At 35.4% G+C, this 11,840-nt stretch overlaps 1 protein-coding gene across 1 annotated transcript; it reads right to left on the bottom strand.

Annotated features, from left to right (window-relative positions):
* Positions 1-9,473: 9,473 nt before the first annotated feature.
* On the bottom strand, positions 9,474-11,161 carry lratd2a (LRAT domain containing 2a). The gene has a single exon (XM_056480032.1). The coding sequence runs from the start codon at positions 10,670-10,672 to the stop codon at positions 9,863-9,865; it is 810 nt and encodes a 269-aa protein (XP_056336007.1). The 5' UTR covers positions 10,673-11,161; the 3' UTR covers positions 9,474-9,862.
* Positions 11,162-11,840: the final 679 nt, after the last annotated feature.

Raw genomic sequence — 11,840 nt, 5'->3', positions numbered from 1 at the left:
CAACCAAAGATAACAATTCTGTTTATTTTTACTCATCTGCTAATTGTTCCAAACCTGTTTGAGTTTCATTCTTCTGTTGAACACAGAAGGTACTTTGAACAATGTCAGAACCGGTACCATTAACTTCCATAGTAATCTTTTTTTGTAATGTTACCAAACCAACATTCTTAAAATTCTCTTCTCAAGGTCTTCTCAAGAACCTTTTTAAATGATCATCTGAACTAGAGAAAGGTTATTAGAAATTAAAAAAAATCAGCATTTAATTTAATTTTGTCGCACAGGTCGTCACATTGTTACAACACTGGATTTTTGTTCTGTCTTAAACGCTGCTTTTTTGTCAATGATTGTTTCACTCAATGTTTTGAAGGATTGAACCTTTAAATTTCTTTTTAAATTTTATTTATTTATTAGAAGTTTCTTTCATCATTAGACCTAAATTACATATCTGAGAGCATTTTGATACTGTATATTTATGGCCGTTCTTATGTATGAAAGAGACTTGTTCCCCATATGGATGGATCATACTTTATTTTATTGTACAATCACGCTATTTAACAAATCATTAACTTTTAGCTCAATAAACTGCTAATTAGCTGCTTATTAATTATAGTAAGTAGATATTAAGTAGGACTGGGGATGTAAAAAATATCATACTTTTTAATTGCCTATAAATGGTTCATTTTTTAATAATAGACAGGTAATAAGCCACTAATAAATTATGTAAATTGTTGAAAATTGATAAACCTATAGTAAAAATCAACTTTTGTAAGCTGTTTGAACAGAACTGTGTGTAGGTATAGTGTGTCCAGTCATATTGGAGTTATATAAACCCAACAAGTCTCTTTTATTTATTTTCTGACATTAAAATAGGAACCAAATCCCAGTGATTTTGAGGCCCATCACATTTTTCCCCACCCACTGATTGATTGACAGGTGCCATGTTTCTATAATAACATGTACACGTTTGTACACATTATTTGTTCCAACATTTTGTGATTTCTATAAGCTTTATAAGCTTAAACATTTTTAAAAACAGGGCCTGTTTGTAATAAAGACAGTAAAATTGCTATGTTATTGTTAATTGCTATAATCACCACAGCCACATAGTGTCAGTAAACACATATATATGTGTGTGTGTATATTGCAAACAGCATTTGTGTGTGACTCATTATTTCAGAAAGGCTTGAATAAACTCCACCACAAATACAGGAAATAAACTCACTTGTTTTTTTAATTAATAAGCTGTATTTTAGCTTCATCTGTGTCTGTCTCTATCACTGACGGCTGTTTATCTGACGTAACACATTAGAAGCAGGCACGCACGTCAGATCGGAGAAGCAGTTCATTTGGATTTAAAGCCGCAGGCTACCAAAACAGCTACACTGTACTGAAGACAGCAAAATGGGTAGATTCTGGAGGCTAAAATAAATTATCTGATGGGTATTTTGAGCTATAATTTTACACACATTCTGGAGACACCGAATGCTTAACTTACATCTTGTAAAAGAGGTAAAATGGGTGCTGTTTAAAGCTCAAAATCTCAAAAATGCTCAGAATGAAGATGACTAAAACATATACATTCAAGGTGTCAATTTATACACACCGCAGCTGCTTTGTGCTTGTAACAGGAAGGTTCATGAAAGAAGTGTGAAAAGTAAATGACATGATGTAACTTCCTTCCTGCTAGTTAGCACCAAATACAAAGGTGAAGGAGAAGTCACAGTTTTTATAAAAGAGTCAATCTTCAACGCTAAACTATTAACATAATTTAAATGCAGCTCAAAAAGGCATTTAGAGAAGCCCTGAGGATATCAAAGGTGTATCATTTAAAGACACGCTCTTAACCTGCATGGTAATTTACAAGAAAGCCATGACTACATTTATGATATTAATGAAATATAATGATGAAAGTCTATTGAATGCTTCAGACATTACAGCGTGAAGTGGATTTACATAATGACTCAGGTGTGAAGAGTCTATGATAATGAGATAATGAGAAGCGGGGAAAAGGTTTTGCTGTGGTTAAATTAGAATGTTTGATTAAGTTGATAAAAGCTATTTAAGCATTGACAAATGAGCTTCATAAGTTCACCTCAATCTGGTTAATGTGATGTAATGAACAGCCAGAAACCAAGCAGTGGTTAAAGAGCAGTTTTGGGAAAGGTTACGGTGAAAAGTAATATATTATAGCCTTAAGTACGTGCAGACAAGACAAAAAAAACACAGTAATATAACACATTACTTAGCTAAGTAACACATTTTGCTACTTTAAAAAGTGAATCAATATTGTAACATATTACTTTAAAAGTAATTTTCCCTCAACACTGTTAAAGACACTGAGAATTGATGAATTGTGCTTGACTATAAAATGAACTATTTCTGTTTTTTGAACTTATTTTATTTATATGTTGCTGGTATTTTTAAAAAATTATTTTTTTTAAAGATGAAAATTTGGTAACCATGGCTTATGTTTAGCAAAAAAGTCTTAAATACTGAATTTAGGTGACATTTAAGCACTATTTTTGTTGGATGGTCATCATAACCACACTTTTTGATGTACCAAAAACATTTCCTAAATATTTAGAATAAAGAAAAATAACAAATATTTATTTTAAAAATAGAAATGTATTACATCATATATCATTAGAAAAAAAGTTTTAAATTAAAAACTGTAGCCTATTGTCATTTATTAAGCAAATAACAAACTGGCCTGCACATTCAACTTTCCTCAGTCAGAATTTGAATAAAAATAAAAACCTCTCTTATAAAAGTGCTTCACACTTTTTTATTGGTCACGTTTTCTTTCAGGAATAAGGTTCAAGATTTAGAATAAAAGTTACTTGTCAAATGTTTTCTTTATTTAAAAACAATTCAGTAGCGAAAGAAGACTTCACCTATGTCAGACGTTCCCTTCCACAGCTGGATGTTGGACTCTTGAAAAATAATTGTTTGCATTGGCCAAAACTGATTTACTGAAGTCACACCAGGATTCTGCTTTGTCTTGAAGCATTTTTCGCTGGGTTATTTTCGCTATTTATAATGGCATAGCAGTCAAAATGGGATTGTAAATGAGATTATAAGAGCCATAGGTTCATTGTTTTTATTTATGTTAAATTAATAATAATGTGAAAAGCAAAAAATTAAAAATATCGTACTAAGTAATTGAATTTTTAATATAGAGTATATGATGATGGGTTCCCCCATCCCCCCAAAAATTGGTTGATTTTTTTTTTGATTGATTGTTCGATTGATTTCTTGAGCTTACTGGATTTTTAAAAATGAGGCCTTTTAATATAACTTTTTAATTTTGGTAAGTTTTTTTTAGCTTAATTACTATTATTTACTGATGCAGTTAAAATATATACACTTTAATTTGATAAAAGTAACTTTTTGATCAACTTTCCATATGCACACTCTAAAAAAGGGTTCCTTGAGGTTCTATATAGAACCCTGGGCTTCTATACTTGCCCAGTATAACCTTTTACCCTCCAAAAAGGTTGCATTTAGAACCCTTTGAGTGCAAAGAAACTCTTTTTTTTCAGGATTTTGTGAATGACTCAAGTATTTAGTTTTTTAAATTACTATTAAATAATGAATTAATTAACGTATAGTGTGCAGCAACAATAAGGACACTAGGATTTGTTGAATGAAGCTCAACTACTTTTTTATATTACATTACATTGTTTGTTAATACTTTATGTTAATGTACAATTCACATTAGTAACCATTAACTAAAGCTATTAGCTTAATAATCTACCAGCAGACTATTAAAACTTAGTAAGGTAGTAGTTGGGTTATTGGGTAGGATTAGGAATATAGAATAAGACATAACTTATAAGTATTAAAACACAGTTAATATTTAATTATTTTCAGTTAATTATTAAATTTCTATTACATTATATGATAAAAAATAATGTCATTTGATGGATATCCGTATTTTTAAATTAATAAAAAAATTTGAAGTAATAGATTTGTTTTTAATTACAAAAACATGCGCCTATATGAAAACAACGTGGGATTTGATGACTAAACCTTTTCAAAACTAACCATATGATTTTGTTAGCTCATATTGCTAGTTTTGTGGTAGTATTGTTTACCAATTATCTGAAAATACACTTCCTCCTTTTTTTTTTTTAAATCACCAGATTACGTATATTTTAGGTATGAGGCCACTCCAACTGCCAGTTTTGACAACAAAAACAAATGGTGAGATGGAGGAGTCTGTTAGGCTGTAATAACTCTCCCCAAACCGTTTTCCTGAGCTTTCCGAATGAAATGCCTACTTTACTACATCCAATCAGCTCGCAGTAGAAAAAAACAAGCCACGCCCACTGTTTTCTCATTTAATATTCTGTTTCTCTAGGAACTGTGTCACAATATGAAAACAAAATGGTCGCAGCTTTGAGTTCATGTGAACTTTAATGAAAATTCCTCCCCAGTATGTACGGCCTAGTGTCACAGTTGCATAATCTGAACCAACAGAGCTGTTCAACCATGAGGTCAAAGTTGTTGGCAATCCCGGGATGTTGCCATGGACTCCCTCTGGAATTTCCAACACTTGCTCTATTCTCATTTTCTGCACAACCCAAAAACAGCTCTAGCGCAAAAAACAACTGCTAACTCTCCGCAGAGGAACCTGCACTTCCAGTCAGATCACATTCAAAACATCACCCGCTAAGTGCTCATTAGGGGACTGTTGTCTCAAGCTGGCAATAGTGTTGGCTTTCCAGTGATTTACAAAGACTGTCTTGTTGCCTTTGTGGGCAGCCATTACTCACTCACAGTATGGCAGTTGTAATTACTTCCCTGTTTCCCAGCATCCCTGTTTACTCAGAGTAGCCCTGGAGCAGCGCGATTGGGCACAAACCCATAAAACACCCTTTGCTCCTGCAACAAAACACGTCATCTGCGGCATATCTCGAAGACACGGCTCCTGTTCGGAGAGATAAGTCACGGCCGGTTTCGGTGACATTGTGTTTTTCACCTCAGGTTCGATCACCTGATGTTTTCTCGTGAGGTTAAAGTCCAGCTTGAGGCCTGATCAGCATCTTATGATTAAACAGTGCTGCTTTAAATGGCTGGCATTTGTTAGGGCTCTTATTATAGCGTTCTCGAAGCAGAGGTGTAAATTATACCCTACGTGGTATTTTACGGCTCAGCCTTTGCTGTATTTATTTAATCCAAACTGTTGCTTTCAGCTTCTTTTCTACAGCCGCACGCCATTAAATTCAATTCGCACACACGGAGGGAATTGTATTAAAGTTCTCAAGTGGGAGGACAATTAGAGGGTAAGCCAACTTTGGCAGCCTCACAAATGAAAGTCGTGGAGAGTTTGCAAGGTATTGAAGAGGCTCAGGATGAATATTAAAACACTACATCAAATGATTTCTATCAGATTTTTTAAAACAAGCTCGTGTAGCTTCTTTTAATGCTACAGTATGAAGCTGCTACTGACAATGTTTACATGGACATCAGTATTTGAATTATTTGCCTTAATCTGAATAAGACAATAATATGATTAAAGTATCAGTGGCTTTTAGAGTGTTCCTTTCATGATCCCGTTTTCCATGTTACAGTACATAATTCGATTTATTCACTGCGTCAACATGCTTTCCATATTTTCTCTGGAGTTTTATGTAATTTTGGGTGCTTCATTTTTAATTTGCGACTTTATTTGCAGTTTGGCAGTTTTATCTTTCATTCAGGAACATTTCATACATGCCCCCTGTGACAAACAAGATATTGGATGCAAGTATGAACTGCTGGAAGTTTTAATGGAATTTGATACCGCATGCCGAATGGGAAATAAAACCTTTGCATTTTGCGATGGAGGTGTCTGTGGTCCTTCACTGACTCAGGTAAGTGCAGAGAATAGTGTCAAACAGCCGTATGTGTATGAACTATTCTGTCACAAAATGCGACAAAATAGTTTGATTGCAGTGTTTACATGTCTGTACTGCACTTCAATAATGCGACTAAAATCGACATACTCCACAACTTAATTCGATTTCTGTTTAGTTCGATTATGACTTTAGTCGGATTAAGGTAATCAGAAATCACTGTTTACATGGTAGACTCTTCATCGGAGTATTGTCTTAATCACATTAAAATCAGATTATAGGGGTCCATGTAAACCAGGGGTGTCCAAGCTCAGTCCTGAAGGGCCGTTGTCCTGGAGGGTTTAGCTCCAACCCTAATCAAACACGCCTGAACTAGCTAATCAAACTCTAAATAGATATACTAGAAACTTCAGGCAGGTGTGTTGAAGCAAGTTGGAGCTAAACTCAGCAGGACATCGGCCCTACAGGACCGAGCTTGGACACTCCTAATGTAAACGTACTCACTGTTTATAAGTTTGAAGTAAAACACAGTGTAACTATTTTTCTTTTTTTTTTTTTTGCCAAATTTGTGGTTCCTTTTTAAGAATGCTTGATCAAAAAGGTACTGAAAAATGAAGTCCTCCTGCCTTAAACATACCAAAAACTGGTGAAAGAGCAGATCTTATGATTTTATACAAATTAGCGCCAACTTAAAACTAAAATGGAAAAACAATTCTCCTTTACTAAGATCAAATGAGAAAAAACACTGTATAAAATATCCGGTAATTTACAGTTTCTGTATTTTGTGATGCACGGATGTTTTGATGCGAAAAATTTTACTCTTAAAGTGACTTTTGACATTGTAGTAGTTTGAAGCAATCTACTACATAATATATAGAATTAAGTCTGTAACATTACATAAAATGTATTGGCAGTTTATTACTAGTTTTTTACCGTAATTTACAACACCAACCCAAACATGGTCAATAAAAGTCCCTTTTTCAAACTTTTCAAAATCTAAATTTTAAGATCTCATTGTGCAATTTAATTTAATTTTAAATTTTGAATTAATGTTCATTTACTAAAAGGACAAACGAAGATTGAAAACAATTGACTCATCTTCTATACATTCAAGATGTACTGTAACTTAGGAAGATTTTTTTTGTAGCTGAAACTGGTCCTTGGTGGTTCATAAAGTGGAGGTCAATGGTTAGAGACACTTTGAGAGTCAAAACAAACATTGTTTTCCTTTGGCTTAGTCCCTTATTTATCAGGTGTAACCACAGTGGAATGAATCGCCAACTATTCTAGCATATGTTTTACGCAGTGGATGCCCTTCACTTATAGCGCATGTCTTTGGACTGTGAGGAACACCAGAGCACCCGTAGGAAACCCACACGAACACGGGGCCAACATGCAAACTCCATACAGAAATTCAAACTGGCTCAGCCGGGACTTGAACCAGCGACCTTCTTGCTATAAAGCCACCATGCCGCCCAAAACAACCATTAAGTGGCTAAATAGAATTACATGCGAGTCGTGGCTCCTGATGATACACTGGGGTATTACGAAGTGACAGTGAGTGCAAGATTATTTACTACAGTATTACCTTTAATCCACAGCCAGACATGCTTCCTGATGCATACCGTATAATGACTTGCATTTTATGAATAACCAAAAACCAAAGTTTCAGCTAAAAATCTGCTTTAATATTCCACTGAGTAAAAAAATGGTCATCTACATTTTGGATGGCCTGGCAATAAACTAACTAACAGCCAATTTTCATTTTTGGGTGAAGTATTGCTTTAAGAAATGCGCCATACTGACCTCACTAAGGAGCTGTGAGGTCAAATACTGTACATTCTCAGAGGATTGTGTAAAATTAAAAGCAGGAATAACTGAGAGAGAGGATAAACAGGTGGATTCAGTCACTGTTTACTTGCTGTTTACTTTACTTTTCATTTGTGCCGAAACTTTAGAGAGTAAAGTCCACAGATGATGATGATGATGATTTATGGCTTTTTTTCAACTCTCAGAGAGCTTATAAACAGTACATTATAGACAACAGCTTACATTTCGAGAGCCGACCTATTTGAAATCACAATACCATCCAACTTATAATATTTAAAGGTGAAATTATTTAGATTTCAAACTTAATTAGTCATAATATATCATTTCAGATATCAACATATAGATGAGTCTCACAAAGCCCTAAAATTAAGGGATATTTTTGCTTAAAGTAGATGTAGCATACATGTAGGACCATTAGGATATTTTCAACTCGACTCTCCAATTAATTAATTAATCAATTCATAATTATTTAATGTTTTGTATAAATTTGTACAGTGATGTTGTTTAGTGGACATTTTCATAGTAGAACTTTTATGAATTTATACAAATTAGCCAGCTATTAACTGCAACTGAGAGATCAGTTTACAGTGAAAATTTACATTTCCCAATTCTCATTTTCATCATCTAGCTCCACATTCATTTTCAATTAATTAATTTGATTCTATTAAAATCAACTACAGTTGAGGTCAGAATTATTAGCCCCCCTGAGTTACTAGCCCCTTTTCCCCCCCAATTTCTGTTTAACGGAGAGAAGATTTTTTTTCAACACATTTCTAAACATTATAGTTTTAATAACTCATCTCTAATAACTGATTTATTTTATCTTTGCCATGATGACAGTAGATAATATTTTACTAGATATTTTTCAAGACACTTCTCTACAGCTTAAAGTGACATTTAAAGGCTAAACTGGGTTAATCAGGTTAACTAGGCAGGTTAGGGTAATAAGGCAAGTTATTGTATAATGATGGTTTGCTCTGTAGACTATCGAAAAAAATAGCTTAAAGAGGCTAATAATTTTGACCTTAACGTTTAAAAAAATGTAAAAACTGCTTTTATTCTAGCCAAAATAAAACAAATAAGACTTCATATTATCAGACACACTGAAAGTTTCCTTGCTCTGTTAGACATCATTTGGGAAATATTTAAAAAAAGAAGAAAGAAAAAATCAAAGGGGGGGCTGATAATTCTGACTTCAGCTGTATATGTCATTTTATTGCATCACATTAAAAATCCTGTAAAAATATATCTTGCTTTAGAACAATGACAATTTGAAGAGGAAATGTCATGCAGAAAACATTAAGTGTTGTTCACATAAGCAGCGTTGATTCCTAAAAGTAATTTCCAATTCATTTTTCCTATGAAAAATACTGTCTACTAATGCTTTATGGGCCCTGAATTAAACTAAACTAACCAGCCAGGAGGTGAATCACAATATCACAAACTTTGATTTGAAACAAAGTGTATCAAAATGTGCATATCGGTTTGGGTGGAGCTACAAATCTCTTGACAGAGATAGATGGCCGCTACATTCTGATTGGTGGAATAATCTACAGAGCATAATGCAGTTTTTTTTCTGCACAAACTCACCTATTAAACAATACTGTTTAAAAAAAGAAGAATTAATGTGACTCAAATTAGTTTAACGAAAGCAAATGCATCGATTAACAACCTCAGAGGTCACAGCAAGTCTGTATATATATATATATATATATATATATATATATATATATATATATATATATATATATATATATATATATATATATATATATATATATATGTTTATCAGTCATTAAAAAAATGTATTTTCTCTTGGAGAAAATGGAGATGTCACTTCCATAAGTCTAAAGTATCTTCTGCTATAATATTGTCTGTTTGGTTGCAATTAATTACAAATTTTTCAAGACAAGTAATTACCAAAATGTTTTTTCTTTTAATAAAAGTGAAATCCTTCTGCTAGATCATATAGTCTTTAACAAGGCAGAATATTGGGACCAATGCATTGACATGATGAGTTGGTAGTACTTTATGAATGTCACTAGTACTCAGTACTGACAAATCAAGAATCTGTATCCTAAAAAACAACTGTTTTCATACATTTCTTTGCAGTGAACTGTTCTGGACTGGCTTCGTGAGACTCACGCATATGTTGTTCTCGGGTTAAATTTCTCTCCACTACCTGTTGCATGTCAATGAACGGTCGCCTCACTTCCGCTATTGCTCAAATGATGCGCCAACTCCTGTATAACGGCTGTTTTGCCGATCTGATCGTTTCTCCTCTTTTCCATGATCAAATCCTCCAAACTCTGAAACTCCAGTACATGAAAGCGTTTGTCGGGCAAGCTCAGTTTTAATCTGTACGGCTGCTTTCCTATCCGTATCTCCCCTCCCATCTTGAACTCCCGTTTCCCGAATTTGCACCAAGCGGCGAAACACTCCGAATTTCTCCAACTTAACTCTCGGTCCTTTGCGCCCACCTGCTCCATCGCGTTCTGCACAACCATGTCGGGACAAAGGGCTTTGAATTTGTACAGGTCGTTCACGACCCTGCCCCTCCTGCCCTGACTAGCATCGGTCAGAAAACTGTTCTTGACCTCCGCCCGATGCAGGTGCACCACCTGGAAGTCCCCGACATACACAGCCCAGTGCGGGAACTGCCCGGCGGACACGAACTCTAGCAAGTCGCCGGGCTTGCATTTGTTCAGTAAATTCTCCGGACTGAACGTTTCCAGTTCCGCAGTGCTGCCACTCTTCTCGTAAACGCACTCGTCTCTGTGGTAAACCGCGCAGTCCAGCTCGCTATGGTGCTTTTCTTCTTCCGTCTGCTGCGATGCATCGACATGTTGATGGTGACCGTCGTCCAGCTCGTCGTCGTCGGTGGCGAAAATGTAGGAGACCCCAATCCGCGGACCGTCTTCTTCCGTGTCCAGTCCGTTCGGGTCGGTCGTAGGAACTTCGGCGTAACTTAGGTGTGACAGTTTGTCAACCTGGTTGCCCATAAATACCACTTCAGCAGCGGACAGATGGAGTGAAATGAGCTCCACCTGTTACTAGCACAGAGAGATGATGGACATCTGGAAATGGATTTCTCCGTCTGCTTACCAACGCTGCTTTTGCCAGATCAGCGAGCATCACAATTAAAGACTAAAACAAAGCACTTTACATAAGAGCTACGTGTTATTAAGTGCGAGCTTACATCCAGTGTTGTTGTTGCTCCGCGCAGTTAGTTTAGTTAGCAGCCCACTGATGTTTCCAAACAGAAAGTTCTTCACGGCTCCTATGGCATAATGTGAATAAAAATGATGCGGTCTCAGAACAGAGTTACTCGCGTCCTTACACTAGCGTAAAGCGGTTTGTTTTGTCAAAAATGTGTTGTTGGTTTGAAAGGAACCTGCTGCGCATTGCTCGGGTCCATCAGATATTATCCGAACTAACAGGCAGAGCTGAAGAAAGCCAGGCAGAGTCACACTTACACACGCTCGGCTCGCCTAGGCTCGCTCACTTAAAGAGACATCGCTGGAAATAAGCAACAGTGTAGAGCTGGTTAGATAAACATCAGAGGATCATTGCTCACTCGCAGATCATTGCTCACTCGCAAACACACAGATAACGTGCAATAATACATAAATGCTTAAGGTTATTACTGTGTAAAGTACATTTTGTGCTAGATCTTATAGCTATGGTCATCATATATTTTTCCAGCAATATTTATGCGTTTCTTTCAAATCATTTAATAAGGAATCTATTCAGAGTATGAAATTCGTCTGAAATGACTTACAATTTGATTCATTCAGACAGTTGTGCTGACTTGTTTACGGTGGTGTCTTACACTACAATAGTAACAGCCTACAATACTTTGATACAGAAAACAAAAGTGGATATTTACCTAGAAATCCAACAGCCTGGAAGTAAAAACTGTTTTCTCCATAGGAAATTATTATGTTTTTGACTGATGTAACTGACTGTTAGGACACCTGTTGTGAGCTCCATTGAACCCATCTGTTGATCATGTTTATAGCTAAATATACTACGAAAAAACACATTACCCGTGATGCCATTCATAAAATTTCACTAATCAGAGAGTTGCAGTGAACAAATATGCTCCACCCGCTTATATTAAGCATTGCAAATCATATAATTCAAGTCAGTCTCTTTACACTACTAAAA

This window comes from Danio aesculapii, chromosome 19 (assembly GCF_903798145.1).
Source record: "Danio aesculapii chromosome 19, fDanAes4.1, whole genome shotgun sequence".
Lineage (NCBI taxonomy): Eukaryota > Metazoa > Chordata > Actinopteri > Cypriniformes > Danionidae > Danio > Danio aesculapii.
This window is presented reverse-complemented; position numbering and strand designations above follow the sequence as displayed.